General features: G+C 43.0%; 1 protein-coding gene across 1 annotated transcript; it reads right to left on the bottom strand.

Moving 5' to 3' along the window:
• Window positions 1–5088: 5088 nt before the first annotated feature.
• Window positions 5089–15829, bottom strand: faua (FAU ubiquitin like and ribosomal protein S30 fusion a). Its single transcript, XM_068038861.1, has 5 exons — window positions 15722–15829; window positions 14468–14549; window positions 11530–11674; window positions 10311–10366; window positions 5089–5369 (listed from the first exon to the last, which is right to left on the bottom strand). Exons 2-5 carry the CDS (start codon window positions 14540–14542, stop codon window positions 5244–5246), a joined length of 402 nt encoding a protein of 133 aa, XP_067894962.1. The 5' UTR covers window positions 14543–14549; window positions 15722–15829; the 3' UTR covers window positions 5089–5243.
• Window positions 15830–17489: the final 1660 nt, after the last annotated feature.

The following is a 17489-nucleotide window of genomic DNA, read 5'->3' as shown; positions in this document are numbered from 1 at the left end:
GATATTTTGATGTCCATGAATTATTGTTTTTACAATGTGTGGTGTTACTTTTGTTATATTACAGCATTGTATATTCAGTCAGGCACGTATCGTCCGCCAGCCTTTTCTGCAGCATTTGAGCTGGCTTCTCTTAATTGGGGCACTACACTGGGCTATGGTGCCTGAGTTTAGAGCATAATTCAGCCAGCTTACCTGCCCATGGTCACTATCCAGTGACTCTAGGATGCAAAGTAAGAAAAGGATTGGGGTCAGCTGTGATAGCCTGTGACTGCATAGTTCATACTTAAGCTGAGACATGAAGAGCAGCCTTGTGACCACGTTATCAGCAGCTACCGGACTATAACATTACTGTGCAAACAGAAGAGAAAATTCTGGCCAAAAAGATTAACAGCTGCTATTCTGTATGTTTATCATTGATCCAGTCTGAGCTTTGTATTTGTAATGAGCCTTTACAACACTAATGTGCAGTGAAGAATTATTTTTTAAATATAAAGATTATCACCTGTTGAACATTCAGCATCAGAAAATGGTTTAAGTGTTCAGAGACTTGCTATGGTGGTATTAGAATCCTGGAATTTCAGGTCTATGTCTGACATCTGTTACCAACGTTTACGATTTCTACCAGGTGTGTTACGACCGAGGTGGGAGGCGTGCAGTCTTTTCTATTTCCACTTCCACTGGTCACAACATATATTTAAATGTTTGCCCAGTTACCTATGCAGTCAATCACGTACTCTATTTTTATCCCAGAATAAACTACGCCAACCAGGTTTCTTTAACAACAAAATTATGTTTATTATAAAACAAGACCAGTAACGAAGCAAAGCATTAACACAGATTGAAATATGAAAGTTCTCTTTTAAAATCCCCATGCACAAACTCTCACATGTGATGGGTCACTGGGATCTTTTCAGAAGCAGTTTGTTCAGGAGATGTTGAAAAATAGTCTAGTCGGCTTTCCAGGAGCGATGCAGCATTAGGGGCTTCTGCTATCACATTCTGGTTTCGCAGTGGTTTTTCAATAACAGGAGTAAAGAGGAGCTGACACACTGGATCTCTCTGGGTCTCTTAGTGAGGTGCAGGGAAGATGAGCTGGGGATGTAGTCCTTGGCAGGTTGATCTTCAACTGCTTTTCAAACACAGTCCTACACCCCAACCTAACCAAAACATCTCAGAAACGAAACTCCTCCTGACCATTATAAATCTTAACATGTCACTTCTCTGTAAACATCTTCCCCAGGTCACCAAGGTTTCTGTTGTTTGAGCTTAAAGCACATGATTTATAGCATAGGTTGTTTTCAAACAACATCTCGTGTCCTTTTAGTGAACTTTGTAAAAATAGCACATCCATGGAATTTTTCAGTTTAAAAAAAAAAGTCCTCAAAAAATTTTAAAAATGGAAGCACTTTCATAACAGGTGATAATTAATAGCTGTATCATAGAATGATGTAGCACAGGAGGACAGTTGTAATTTCTTTGAGAAATGAACTCAATATAAAATGTCACCCGGTGCAGTGCAGGTTCTAAAATTTATAGAATGCAAAACACACCCTAAACATCTGTAATTGGCAGTCTCCTTTGTCCTTAACTTTTTGTTTACAAAAACACAAGTTCACCTGGAAGTTGTGCTTTGGCTTTTCAAATACAACAAAAACAACTTATTTATATCGTACCTTTAATGTAATAAAACATCCAAGGTGCTTCACAGGAGCATTATAAAACAAAATATGACACTGACCTGCAGATACAAGGTCATATAAGTCTTCAAGAAGGAAAGAGGCAGAAAGGTGCAGGGAGAGTATTCTAGGGCTTAGGCAACAGATGGTATGGCCACCAATGGTGGAGCGATTAAAATCAAAGATGCTCAAGAGGCCAGAATTAGAGGAGCACAGATATCTTGGAGGCTTGTGAATCTGGAGGACATTACAGATAGGGAGGCCAAGGCCATGGAGAGAGTTGAAAACAAGGATGATAATTTTAAATATCAAGAAGTTGCTTGACTGAGAGCCAATGCAGGTCAAGAAGCACAGGGGTGATCGGTGAACAGGTCTTGGTATGAGTTAAGAGATTGGTAGCAGTGATTTAGATGACATCAAGTTTACAGAGGGTAGAATAGAGTCAGAGTTATACGGCACAGAAACAGGCCCTTCGTGTCTGTGCCGGCCATACAGCACCCAACTATTCTAATTCCATATTCATGCACTTGGCCTCTAGCCTTGTATGCTATGGCATTTCAAGTGCTCATCTAAATAAGAATGTGGGAGACCAGCCAGGACTGCGTTGGAATGGTCAAGGTTAGAGGTAACAAAGGCATGAATGAAGGTTGCAGTAGCAGCTGAGCTGAGACAGGTCAAGCTGCGCGATGTTACAGAGGTGGAAATAGGCAATCAGCTCATCTCGGTCAAATGTAACACCAAGTTTGCAAACAAACTTGCTTAATCTCAGACTGTTGTTACGGAGAGTGATGGTGTCGGTAACAAGGGAACAAAGTTTGGCGTGGGGACCAAAAAGGATGGCTCTGGTTTTCCCAATACTTATTTGGAGGAAATTTCTGCTCATCCAGTACTGGATATTGAATAAGCAGTCTGATATGTCATGCTCATGTGGCGATTGCGATATAAACACAGAAACAAACTGAAAAGTTGTAAAACTTAAAAGAAATGTAAAACATTGGGACATTTGCTGTCACAAGGATAAGTCATGATTCATACCACCTCCTGCACTGTAATCCCCATCCATTGTTTCTTCTCTTCTTCGGCCTCCTTGTCTCGAGACAATGGGCAAGCGCCTGGAGGTGGTCAGTGGTTTGTGAAGCAGCGCCTGGAGTGGCTATAAAGGCCAATTCTAGAGTGACACTCTTCCACAGGCGTTGCAGATAAAATTGGTTGTCAGGGCTGTTACACAGTTGGCTCTCGCCTTGTGCTTCTGTCTTTTTTCCTGCCAACTGCTGAGTCTCTTCGACGCGCCATTCTTTAGCCCCGCATTTATGGCTGTCCGCCAGCTCTGGCCATCACTGGCAACTGACTCGCATGACTTGTGATCAATGTCACAGGACCTCATGTCGCGTTTGCAGACGTCGTTAACTGAATATTGTTCAATAAATACTTAACCTTCTGTTTTAAACCTACAAGAAAACCTGTTATTAACTTTATTTGGCAAGTAAAACACTTGAGCTATCTCATTTTTAAACAAAACATAATTGTGGGCAGCTGGAAGATGAACAGTGGAAACCAGCCACCGCCGATCCGTAACAGATAGTTTAACAGGGGAGTTGTCAAGAGAGGTGGTGATACGGTAAAGCTGGGTGTTGAGGCGTACTTGAGAAAACTAACACTGTGCTTTCAGATGTTTCTAAGGGCAGCATGCAGTTAAGAAATGGGAGGGGGCCAAGAATAGCTGCTGGGGGGACACCAGAGGTAATGGTGGGGGAACAGGAAGAGAAGCCATTGCAAGTGATTCTCTGGTTACAATTAGATAGATAAGAATGGAATCAGTTGAGAGTAGTCCCACCTAACTGCAAAGTCTGCAGACAGGCCGAGGAGGGGGAAGTTTACCTTCGTCACATTTACATATCAGTCACAAATGACATCCTATGAGCTGTTTTGGTACTGTGGCGGGGTGGAAACCTGAGTGCAGGAGTTCCAGGCAAGATAGGGACAGGTGTGGGAGGCAACAACACATTCAAGGACTTTGGAGAGGAAAGGGAGGTTGGAGATGGGACAGTAGTTTATAAGGACAGTGGGGGTAAGGTTTTCTTTTGAGACGGGTGATGATGGCAAATTTTAAGGAAAGGGACAACACCTGAAGAGAGAATCACAAGCTCAGTGCAGAGAGAGCACGAAGGGATGTTGGAGAAACTGAAGAAAGGGGAGTTCAGGGCTAGGGTCAGGGGAGCGTTAGAGAACGTTTGGCCAGTTAGAAGGGAAGGATGCATCAGAGGCAGCTGATCAGATCATGTTGATCTTAGTGACAAAAGAAATCTATGCTCTTGCACTTTGCTTTTTTTTTAATAAAATTCATTCATGGGATGTGGGGGCGCGGGGAGAAGAAATGGGCAAGGTCCTGGAGGGATTTGAAAACAAGGAGAATTTTAAAATCAAGACATTGTTTGACCTAGGACCCAATATAAGCACATGGGCAATAAGGACTTGGTGCAAGACCAAGGTAGCAGCGTTTTGAAATGACTTCAAGTTTATGGAGGGTGGAATGTGGAAGGGCAGCCCGGAGTGCATTGGAAACAAAGGCATGAATGAGGATCTCAGCAACACGTGAGCTGAGATAGGTGTGATGTTACAGAGGTGGAAATAGGCAGTCTTAGTGATGGCATGAAAGAAAGGCCAGAAGCAGAGGTCAAATGTGACACCAAGGTTGTGAACAGCCTGGTTAATTCTCAGACTATTGCCAAGAAAAGGGATACCAGTGGCTAGGTGCCAGAATAAAAAAAAAAAATTGCTTTAGTCTTCCCAATATTTAATTGGGAAATTTCAGCACATCCAGCAGTACTGGATGTCAGATAAGCATTCTGTTAATTTAAGCAACATTGGAGTCATTGAAAGTTGGTTCTGAGGTACAGCTAAGTGTACTAAATATGTTCAATTGTTCAGCATCACTACACACCCCAAAAGTTAAAGTAAAAATGTTTAACTATACTTCACCTTCCTCCATTTTCTTTGTGGAGAGGGCTGCTGTTCTCCAAACTGATGATGCTTGAGTGGACCCAGCATTCACCATAGCATGTGCTCTACTCCAGCAATAATACTGTAATAGGCAACTAATATTTCTTCCACATTTCTGATGCAAAATCCAAGACAACTCACAAATATAGATTTCAGCAGATAGCTCAACTCGTATTTAAATCTATACTTCAGCAGCAGAACTATGACTGCGTGGAAGAAAGCTTTGAAGTACACTAGTTGACGAAGGTATATTTTTGACAGCTTTGCAACATTGCTCATCTTGGGATTATCTTGTATAGCTCTATAAATAAATGTGAAGTATGGGTACATTTAAATGATACTTGAGAATAGTTTATGAATATTCACTACTCTACAAATTGCTGGAAATTGAAAAGCTATTGGAGACGACACACAAATGTAAAGCGTTTTATTAACTCCTCACATTACAGAATGTAAAGCCAATTGCAGTACAACCAACCACGCCTGTAAGACAGTTAAGCACAGATCTCAATTCATTATTGAATCAAATCGTTAGTTTCTGTCATCAGAAACCAACTCAAAACACATTTATGAGTTTGAATTTGGCCCCTTCCTCTTGCCAAAGTATGGCACAACATTTACAAAACGGCGATTGTACTGCATGCGCCTCTTTGCACGGCCAGTCTTCTTCTTCCTCTTCTCTTGCTTTGCAACCTATATAAAGAGAATAGTTATTGGTTGCATTAGTTTGTGAAAATTCAGATTAGCGTCATCATTCTAATATTAAATATAACCAGCTTTTGTAACTGGATACAGCAGAATGGAGGATTAGAGGCTATTGTCCTTTTTCCCCCTTAAACAATGCATGTAGGGTTTATATACATATATTAGGACTTACACTATTGTGTAAACTTGCTGGCTTTGACAGCTCCCAAGTTGGGCATCTGCTTTACATAACAAAAAGTTGTCCACAATAATTTACTACTGTACCTTGAAGTAAAAAAAAATTTGTTGACTAAACTTGAACAGAGCACTATCAACTGAAAAATAGCTACACCAGAATTGACAAACACCAAAGATAGAAATCCATTAGGAAACTGCTCATGGGCACCAGAGGTGGGGCAATTCAGATCTCCATATATGATTCAGTAAAAAAAACCTGAGTCCAGAAAACACAAAACTGGTCATTACAAATGTAGTCGTTGTTGACAATCCCTCGAAATGAGGATGTCTGCCAGGGTTCATGATTTGGGTATCCTCAGCTAATTCAGCAGGCCAATCCTGGAACCAAGGTCCTTGCACAGAGACGACAAGTGCTGCCCAGAGGGAGATCCTTGAGCCAGGGCCCTGCTCTCCTTGTCCACTTTTGATACTTTTCCACAGCAGAGTTTATGGGGTCAGTTTCCAAGTGTGTTGTGGCTTGGTGGAGGAGACATCACCACATGGCATGGTTAGCAGAAAGTTCCTCCCATGCATCGATGGGAATTTGTCCCCTGTTCAATGGGGCCAGGAGTGTCCTTAAATGTTTTCGCAACTGATAGAGGACAGAAAAAAAAAAACGGATTTGCTTCGGAGGACGATTTGGCACGCAGGTGTGATGTACAGACCATTGGAACTGATTTCACATGATCATGATTGCGATGCTGAAGGAATTAACTTCGGTGAGGATGCTGGAGTTTGTTCAGTCTTCCCAACTGAGTGAGCATCCTGCAGACACCGCTGGTGGAAATTCTCCAGTGACCATAGGTGCCTTTGATAGGTGACCAAGTCTCACTGCCATATAGAAGAGTGGTGACAAATTTTAGACAACAGCCCTTGTCCTCTTGGGAGATTTTTGCTGTTGAAGACACGGTTACACAATTTTTGGAAGGCTGTGCTGGCACAGCTGATTCTGTGCTGAATTCTCCACTTAGATAGTAATTTTTTTTGAGAGAGATAGCTACCGAGATATGGGGAAGGTGTTCGATGACTTCTGAAGTCTTCCAATCAACAATAGCTGGAGATCGAGGTGCTTGTCTGGGGAGGATTTATCTTGCTGATGTTGAGTGAGAGCATAGAGCTGAAAAAGGTTGAGGTCGGTCTGAATATCACTTGCAATGTGGGCCACAACTGCACACAGTTGTCAGTATATCATAAGTCATGAATGTGCTGGAGTGTCACTTTAGTCTTGGCTTGTAGCCAGTTAAGGTTGAAAAGCTTCCAGTCAAGTCAAAACTCAAATCATAAACCCTTGTGGAAGTTGGTCATGAAAGGAGTTTCTTAGTAAACAGTGAAGAGAGTGGGCACAAATCACAGCCTTGCTCAACTCCCATTTGGATATAAAAGGGCTTGGTGTCCAATCCATTGCAAAGGACTGCTGCTGTCATACTACCCTGTAACTCTTGCAGGACGGTAATATATTTTGCTAGACATCCAAGTCTCTGGAGAACTTTCCAAAAATGGAATCAAAGCTTTTGACAGCCATACAGAGCTCCTTGCATTGTTCCAGGCACCTTTCTTGGATTTGTCAAGTGACAAAGATTATATCTGTGGTTATCCTGGATGGATGAAAACCACATTGGGTCTCCTGAAGTATGTATTTGCCGGCAGGTAGGAGGTAGTTCTGGAGGATTCGTACAAGAATCTTCCCCACTGTGGACAGAAGGGATATGCCTCTAATTCCCACAAATAGATTAATCACCCTTCTTAAAAAGTGAAAAAAAGGTGAGGGCACAGCAGAGTTAAGAGGTAGTACCCCTTCCCAGATTTTTGTTAAAAAAGGTCTGACAGGTTGAGCAAGAGTTCATGACCACCAGCTATACAGATCTCCGCAAGAATGCTGTCCGGCCCACATGTCTGGTTATTCTTCATCTGTTGGATAGCCTTTTGTATCTCAGCAACTGTCAGCAGAATACCCAAATATGATCACTCAGACTGTTAAGGGGTTGTTTTGATGGTTTTGTCTGATACTGTTGACTCCTGAATGAGATGATTCCAGCAGTACTCCTTCCAACAATCTGATAACTGCATCATCTTCAACAGTAATGCTGTCTTCAGCTCAGAGGAGAGATGGACCATTTGTCTTTGGTCCATAGATGGTCTGGAAGAAGCTGCGCATGTCATGCAGGTCTGTGTAACTGATTTCATTGGCCTTCTCCACCCAACATTTATTCTTGATGAAATATTCTGAGCTTCAGATTGGTTTAGTATTCTTCTAGTTTCTGCTGTGATGTAGGGTGATTTTGACACAATGAAGGCTTGACATTTCCAATCGAGAATTTTGTGGATTCTCGAAGTCTTGTTGCTTGCGAGATTCCAACCCAATGGTCTGGGTGCATGTTACTTGGATCTAGATTTGATTTTCTCCCAAATTCTTGCCACTCTGGGATTATTCAAACCTGTGACAACAAAACAGGAAGAAAGCTGCACCCGTAATTGTTCTCTTGTTTTCATATCCTGGAGAATGTGGATGTTAAATCTTCTCCTGGATTGCTTTGAGGAACTTCAGTGTTGTGTCAGGCATATGCTCATGGTGCAGCATGCAAGTCTGATCTATCCAGCAGTCATTTGCTACTCACATAGCTCAGGCGACGTGCACATCCATCCTATCCTGGGCTCGGACAGTAACGTAGTCCAGGTTGTGGTTGGAGGTCAATCATCTCAGTCCCAGAACATCGCAGCAGGAGTTTCTCAGGGTAGTATCCGAGGCCCAACCATCTTCAGCTGCTTCATCAATGACCTTCCCTCCATCATAAAGGTCAGAAGTGGGGATGTTCACTAATGATTGCGCGAAGTTCAGCACCATTTGCAACTCCTTAGATACTGAAGCAGTCTGTATCCATATGCAACAAGACCTGGACAACATTCTGGCTTGGGCTGGTAAGTGGCAAGCTACATGTGCGCCACAACAGTGCCGGCAATAACCATCTCCCCATTACATTCAGCAGCATTAACATCGTAGAATCCCCCACTAACATCCTGGGTGGTTACCACTGACCAAGAATTGAACTCCTCCAGCCATACAAGTAACATTGACTACGAGAGGATGTCAGAGGCTGGGAATTCTGCAGCAAGTAACTCATCTTGTGACTCCCCATAGGAACACTTCACTTTCCTGGAGACCCAATGCAGTTCCAACACTCAAGAAGCTCGACGCCATCCAGGAGAAAGCAGCCCACTTGATCCACCACCTTCAACATTCATCCCTCTGCCACTGACATAGTGGCAGCAGTGTGTAACATCTACAAGATGCACTGCAGCAACTTACCAAGGCTCCTGGATAGCACTTTCCAAACCCACAACTTCTACTACCTAGAAGGACAAGGGCAGAAGCATGGGAATGCCACCACCTGCAAGTTCCCCTCCAAGCCACACACCATCCTGACTTGGAACTACAATCAGAAACCCCATTGGAGGATAACATCTGCATTGCTATCTCCAAGAGCATCACTGAAACAGTCATCTACCTCTTCAAACTAAAAGCCTCAGGGCCACTGATAGAAGGCAGCTGAATGACCAAATGCCAGACTGTATACCTCTTTTTTTCCTATGGGCTCTAACTCAACCAATCTACCTTTCCCCACTCTGTAACCTATGTGTCTGCAAACCTCTAGTGTGTGTGCGCGCGCTCAAGCCAGATAGCTGGCATGTGGTTTATTGTTCCTAAACCAAATTAAGAGTTAACCTTTGTTAACTCAAAAAAAAAAAACTGTCCAATTGCTTACTGGCTATGATCATAACCAAATCAAACACCTACTGAATTGGCCAGCACCTCCACTTTAAGAATGAAACCTGTTGTGATCTAACAAGGAGTGAAAGAGGGAAGCCCTTCAAACCCTCCTCACTTGACCAGAGCACTGTCCATAAGCATGCACATATCCAAATACAGAAACTCATGCAGTTTATTGTTTATGTGCCTTTTCGACCACAAGGGTAGTGATCCCAACAGTTGCAGTTTCCCAGTCAGGACAGTTTGGGACACCTTTACTAGCCCTTTCCGCAAGTGAGGAGAGTAGAGTGAAGCCGAAAAATAACTGCTCAGTTGTGGATGCTGTTGCCAGAGAGCTATTTCTGTCCCAATTTCAAGAACTCAGTGACCATCATGCATATGCAGATTTATGACTTGGTTCACAGTCCTATCTCCAACACCACTCGTCCATCACAGTCAGGCTCAAGGGCTCTGCTGAGTAGTACCTTCCCACTGGTACTTGCATCCCAAACTGAGTGGGGTTTTGCTCACAGCTTGCCCTTCCACCAACACTGTCCCAGCCAAAACTTGCATGAGGTGAGCCTGCTATGCTGATCTGGGTAGATCAAGAGGGACGAATCTCAAAAACATGTTTCAAGTCCTCAAAAGTGGAACAGGCGGATGAACAAGGCACATGTACATTAATGGCTGTGAAGGCAGATGAAGGCTGCAGTGGGATTGGCACTCAGTCATCATAGCTTGCCATAGCCTTGAGTAAAGATTGCCAACCCATCAGGATTTTGCAGTTGCTGACTTGCTCATGTTAAAAAGACACATGCAGTCCTCTTAGGGACACAAACTGATGAAACTATGCACACAGTTTATACACACAAACACACGTATACATCCCACAAATGTACACAAAAGTTACAAGTAAAGACTCCTAGGGATGCTTTGGTTGTGGGGCATGCTTTTAGTTAGAAATTTACCTTCGGAGTCTGGCCTTTTACTTTTCCAGCTCGAGCAAGGGATCCATGCACCTTACCTAGCAAGAGGAGAGAGAAAAGGAACAGTACTTTTAGTAGCAAAGTTCAAGACAGAGACATCATAAACTAGTTTATAGATTAAGCATTCCTTTCACTATTGTTCGTGTCAACTTGTATCCTACTGATGACAGATGTTCATCATATAGTTGATAAAGAAAAAGTTGCAACACCTGCTCGACCATACCTGAAGCTGGTGCAAGAACGCTTACCCACATGCCTACACTGATGGGTACAGCTGCCCAAGCTGTTATCAGAGGGATGATGGCAATGTGGCCAGACATTTTAGTGAGCTGCATTATTCACCATGCCACTTAAGAGCTCTTGTAGCTGCTGCCCACCTGCTGATGGAGTTGTCCAGTGACTAACAAATGAGTATCTTTATGGGAAGGATGTAGAGGGCATAAAGCAACAGGTCTCTTTAGGTCAAGTTGGTTTTTAAGACAATGCAACTGGCCATGAAAATTCAGAACCAAATCAACTCTGGTGGAATATGCAATCCAACACTTCAAATCAGGTAGAGTAGCATTAATGTGAAATAAAAATCTACAGCCATCTTATCTTAAAACTATTCTGCAAAATTTTCACTTGCATTTATGATGATTCTGCTCCAAAGTCAATTTTCCCAACCATATGCCACTGTATGCAGGGAATCAGCAGAAGCAAAGTGATGGAAGGCAATTGAAGTTCTGAAATCCTTCATAGTTACTTATTGCAGGGGGGGGGGGGGGGGGAGAAAGAGGGAGAGTGAAGGTGGGAGATTAAAAATCATTGAATTTTTGAAGATTACTTTGGTGGCAATAGTATGTGTGTGCCCGATCACTCTTCAATGCATTTATAATCTGGAGACAAGATTATCGGATTACATCTCTATGAAGTACCTGGAGACACTCATGCACTAAAGGGAAACTAGGTAAGTACATGATAAAGGAATAGATGGCTACACTAATAAGGTTAACTGAAGTAGAGTGGATGGAGGATCTCATGCAGCATAAACACCAAAGACCAGTTAGACCAAATGAAGTGATTCTGTGTTGCAAATTCTATATAGACCCGGCTATCTCTCACCCTGCCATGGCATGTTCAGGCAATACTGTAAGAATTCAACACTACATTGCTTACATAGCAAAATAAGGAGAGAAATTCAAGTCACTAAAATACATACCACCCAACAATCGAGCAATTACTTCTAGAGTGCAGTGCTCACTGATACCACATTGGCCAATGATGGATTCATCATTTAAGGGAGCGCCAGCCAAAAGGATCACTTGGTCAACAGCAGAGACTCCTTCCAGGGATTCAACATGGGCCTAAATTAAAAAATGATCAGGAGAAAATAAATTTTGGCATACCAAACTGAATCACCATTCAAGAATCAACTTACATAATTATCTCATTTTAAGATTCAATTGATAAAGAGACAAAGAACAAGTGTATTTTTTGTGCTTTTAGTCCAAAGCACAAGTGAAAAATTTCTCTAGTTAAATCAAATTTGAAACCAGCAATTGTGAATTTAAAAATCAGATCAAAGAATGGTCAGCCTTAATCTGTACAAAACAGCGAAAACCACAGAATACCTTTTTTTATCGTTAATGTTCATTATAACATCTCCACAAGTTAAACAGTAAAATGCATTTTCCCAGTACAGACTGCCTTTTCCAATTCTTACCAGCTACAGCTTAGAATACTCAGACGACAAATTAATTAATTATTTTTAAAAACAGTGTTGGGACATTTAGATAAAAAAACACTATGAATGCAACTATATTAGGTGATCCTTAAAACAAGTTTCACCTTAACACACCAGACTTGATCCATTTACTATAGATCTTATGAACATACGAATTAGCAGCATGAGTAGGCTGCTCAGCCCCTCGAGCCTGTTCTGCCATTCAAGATCATGGCTGATCTGATTTTAACCTCAACACATTCCCACCTATCCCCGATAACCTTTCACCCCCTCGCTCATCAAGAATTTATCTACCTCTGCCTTAAAAACATTCGAAGATTCTACTTCCACTACCTTTTGAGGAAGAGAGAGTTCCAAAGACTCACATCCCTCAGAAAAATGTTTTCCTCATCTCTCTTAAATGGGCGACCCCTTATTTTTAAATAGTGACCCCCTAGTTCTAGATTCCCCCACAAGGATCATCATTTCCACATCCACCCTGTCAAGACCCCTCAGGATCTTGTGTTTCAATTAAGTCGCCTCTTACTCTTCTAATCGCTCCCAGATTTAGTGTTCGAATGCCCAGTCACCTTTCATCAAAGAGCAGTTTGTGGGGATTAGTTCGGTGGTGACATTACAGAGTGTACCAGATCAATCCTTCAATGTATCTGCAGCCAAGATTATCTGAAATATTTTGCCTGATTACACTTCAATGAAGCACTGTAGAATAACTACTATATAAATGGATGTGATCATTACATCAGACAAGGATTAACTCATTTTGAGTTTACATGTAATTTTTTTGAAACCTTCCTAACCCCTTTAGGCAAGTTTCCTTTTGGAAGCTGACCAAGACTGTATTTTACTCCTGAAACCACCACATGCTGGATTAGACAACTAGGCCTAAAGTGAATTACTACTATAGACTTTATTCACCCTATTTAGCATCAACCTGTAGCCAGAGTGAATGGGTCTGATAAACCTTTAAATGAACGTTATTTCAAGAGTGTCTTTAAGCTAAATGGTGCCAGCAACACAGAATGGAACAACATTCACTTTTGTGACACCACACACAGGTTCCATCAAAAGAGCAAACCCCTCCCAAAACAGTACTAGCATTAATTTTATTTACAACCACCACCATTCAATTTTACTGGCCAACATCCACTGCAAAGTGACTTAGGACTGCCCCAAACTCACTGCAGGTAGGACTTCCTCAACAGCAGCCAAGATTACCCCATTAGTTGGATCTAGATTTAAACCCAAAACCCAGAAGTGATAGGACAGCATGCTAACCCATTGCACTATGCAATGCCAGCACTTCTAAAAATTAAAATTAGAATCAATTAGCATCTGTTTTATTTGCTAGTCACATTCTCAGAACTTTTTATACAGCTACTTCCTATCATTGTTAACAGGCTTTGCGTTCTTACCCATCACAAAGCACATGAATACCAAATTAAACAGTTGCATCTACAAGCATAGGTGCCAAACATGCAAAACAATAAAATTCTATATGCTTCAGACTTGTAGTCTTGTAGGTATGGCCCAATCTGAGACATATATTCCAAATCTGATCAATTTAACTGCAAAGAGTGAGATTTTACTTTCTTGACCTGATAATGACAGCTTCAATACACAGACCTCCTCTCCAGTTTTACCAACCCCAGAACACAACAGACTTCCCTGGCTCAAGTGCTACACTTCTCCCAGTGCAAAAAGAACAGCATGACACGCAGTAACTTAATAAACTATATATGCAAATCTACACTACTAAACTGTGTGCATTCCAGAATTAGATGTACAATGGCCTCAATATTTCTATATGAATGTGCACTTCATTGTACAATGCCTTAATAAAAAGCAACACAGCTGCATTTTAACAGCAAAATACAGAGATATTTGTGCTTAACTACTGTAAGCATCACCACTGGAGATTAACAATTTATTTATTTAGAGGATACAGCACTGAAACAGGCCCTTCGGCCTACCAAGTCTGTGCCGACCAACAACCACCCATTTATACTATTACTACATTAATCCCACATCCCCACCATTCTCCTACCACCTACCTACCTTAGGTAAATTGGCCATTGTAAATTGCCCCTATCAACCTGCAAGTCTTTGGCTGTGGGAGGAAACCAGAGCACCCAGCGGAAACCCACGCGGTCACAGGGAGAATTTGCAAACTCCGCACAGGCAGTACCCAGAACTGAACCCGGGTCACTGGAGCGGTGAGGCTACGGTGCTTACCACTGTGCCGCCCAATTTCTAAAAACCCAACTCAAAAAAAAAAATGATTTTCTTAAATCCAAAAGGACTTAGATCTGGAAATGCCTTATAGCATCAGGTATTTGTTAAAATATAAAACAAATTCTGCACAGTTAAGATTTTAAGCTGCAAAAAGTAGTTTACAATTTAGTAGGCAGCCTACCTTAATTTCCCCAACAGTCTCTTCCCCAGTCACATCAAGGGTGTGGGTGTTTTGAGCATGTAGAAACAGCTGCATAATGGTTCTGTGGGTTAAACAAACAAGTAATTTTTCTATTGTGTGGAGAGCTGAAGTTCTCCAATTTCACCTTTTTTGAACTCAGATGCCCAAGTCAGCTAAAGGCTCTAGATTGATCCCCAAACAGCAAATATAGACAGACATTAATAAAAGCATATTTCAGCAAAAGGATCAAAAATTACTTAGGGGCCAGGCATAACTATTTGATAGCCCCTCTTCTGCACAAATTAATAGGAATGTCCCATATCTAATGGTCATAAAAACCCAAACCAGTTCACGAAAGGAAAGTAAACGTGCCACCCTTACCTAATCAGGCATATGCACGACTTCAGACCCAACATGGGTGGCTATTAACTGCCCTCTGGCCTAACAAGCCTTGCATCAAACTGCTACTGCAGTGGTTCAGGAAAGATCCACCATCTTCGCAGGGGAACCCATCCCACATCCCAAGAACGAAGGGAGTTAAAAAATCTTGGTATTTTCACCCCAAAAATTAAAAGTGCTATATTTAAACGGAAGTTGTTAATCCCTCCCCTCTTTCTCACATTTAAAGAATGGATGGAGAGAAAAAAAAACAAATCAACACAAGTAATGAATACCACGTCAACAAGTTACTTTAAAGAAGTTATCGATTAGCAAATCTGTCTTCCTCCAATCCAGCCGCAGTCTTTAACTGTCCTGCATTAAAATAAGCGCAGATTCACACTTGAAAACCAACGTGCACTACCTGGATGCAGCTCAAAAGACATTGCTTAACATTAAAACTTCATTAGTCAAGATCACTGGAAAGCAGCAGGAAAACGCGAACACGTCGTGCAATGGAGGAAGAGGAGGCCGCGTGGCTGGAGATTTCCCAATATATCAGGCGGGATCGCAGCGTCTAACCCCCAATATCAGACCCGTCACACCGAACAAGAACCCAGGCCCTGACCGAATGAAGCCACCGTCGGTCTCGAAGTGCCGATGCCCGCATTCCAGCTTAAGCCTGGTCTGGCCGGCGGCCCGTCACCAGGCCTGGCGCCATTTGCATCACCACACCAGCAAAGCCGAAGAAGCGGTGTCGCTACAACAGGCAGCATTATCACGGCAAGGAGAGGATTTGCCCTTAAGGGCACTCGGAGTTCGTCAGCCGACGGCTGCTCCTTTTAAAAAAAAAGGACACTAAACCAAGAATCTCACCAGAAAAACCGAACTCGGCTGAGCAGTGAAGACAGCAACAACCCAGCCAGGCCCTCAACGCGCAGAAAGAAAGAGTCACTGCGCACGCGCAATTTAACTGCGAACAACTGCGCAAGTGTACCTGCCAGTACGAAAGAATGGTACCGCGCATGTGTACATTGTGCTGAGATCATTGAAGGGGATTGCGCATGGGTGATGCCACATCTGTACGGGGTGATCTGAGATCTCGCGAATAAAAGCAAAATACTGCGGATGCTGGAAATCTGATGAAGGGTCACTGACCCGAAACGTTAACTCTGCTTCTCTTTCCACAGATGCTGCCAAACCTGCTGAGTGGTTCCAGCATTTCTTGTTTTTATTATCTGAGATCTTGTGAGCTGGGGCGCGTGCCGCGCGGTACACGTCACAAGGACGCTGGTGCTATGGGTACATGTGAATTCCACCTTCCGGGTCTGTGAGATTCAGGTATCCTGTCTCACCCGCCGACTTTTTACTTTAGTGCATCACTCTAACAGAAATGCAGATAGCACTTCCCAAACCAGCAACATCCAACACAGGGCGGCACAGTGGACCTGGGTTCAATTCTGGGTACTGCCTGTGTGGTGTTTGCAAGTTCTCCCTGTGTCTGCGTGGGTTTTCTCCGGGTGCTCCGGTTTCCTCCCACAAGCCAAAAGACTTGCAGGTTGGTAGGTAAATTGGCCATTATAAATTGCCGCTAGTACAGGTAGGTGGTAGGGAAATATGGGAACAGGTGGGGATGTGGTAGGAATATGGGATTAGTGAAGGATTAGTATAAATCCTCTGAAGAAGGAATTTTCCTCCACACAAGATCAGGGGGCAGGTTGTTCAACCTTGCCCGTCTAAGAGCGAAGTCCAAAGTACGGAAAGTCCTCATCAGAGAACTCCTCTTTGCTGACGATGCTGCTTTAACATCTCACACTGAAGAATGCCTGCAGAGTCTCATCGACAGGTTTGCGTCTGCCTGCAATGAATTTGGCCTAACCATCAGCCTCAAGAAAACGAACATCATGGGGCAGGATGTCAGAAATGCTCCATCCATCAATATTGGCGACCACGCTCTGGAAGTGGTTCAAGAGTTCACCTACCTAGGCTCAACTATCACCAGTAACCTGTCTCTAGATGCAGAAATCAACAAGCGCATGGGTAAGGCTTCCACTGCTATGTTCAGACTGGCCAAGAGAGTGTGGGAAAATGGCGCACTGACACGGAACACAAAAGTCCGAGTGTATCAGGCCTGTGTCCTCAGTACCTTGCTCTACGGCAGCGAGGCCTGGACAACGTATGCCAGCCAAGAGCGACGTCTCAATTCATTCCATCTTCGCTGCCTTCGGAGAATACTTGGCATCAGGTGGCAGGACTATATCTCCAACACAGAAGTCCTTGAAGCGGCCAACATCCCCAGCTTATACACACTACTGAGTCAGCGGCGCTTGAGATGGCTTGGCCATGTGAGCCGCATGGAAGATGGCAGGATCCCCAAAGACACATTGTACAGCGAGCTCGCCACTGGTATCAGACCCACCGGCCGTCCATGTCTCCGTTATAAAGACGTCTGCAAACGCGACATGAAATCGTGTGACATTGATCACAAGTTGTGGGAGTCAGTTGCCAGCATTCGCCAGAGCTGGCGGGCAGCCATAAAGACAGGGCTAAATTGTGGCGAGTCGAAGAGACTTAGTAGTTGGCAGGAAAAAAGACAGAGGCGCAAGGGGAGAGCCAACTGTGCAACAGCCCCAACAAACAAATT

This window comes from Heterodontus francisci, chromosome 9, assembly GCF_036365525.1.
Source record: "Heterodontus francisci isolate sHetFra1 chromosome 9, sHetFra1.hap1, whole genome shotgun sequence".
Taxonomy (NCBI): Eukaryota; Metazoa; Chordata; class Chondrichthyes; order Heterodontiformes; family Heterodontidae; genus Heterodontus; species Heterodontus francisci.
The sequence above is the reverse complement of the archived record's forward strand: the minus strand, read 5'-3'. Positions and strand labels throughout refer to the sequence as shown.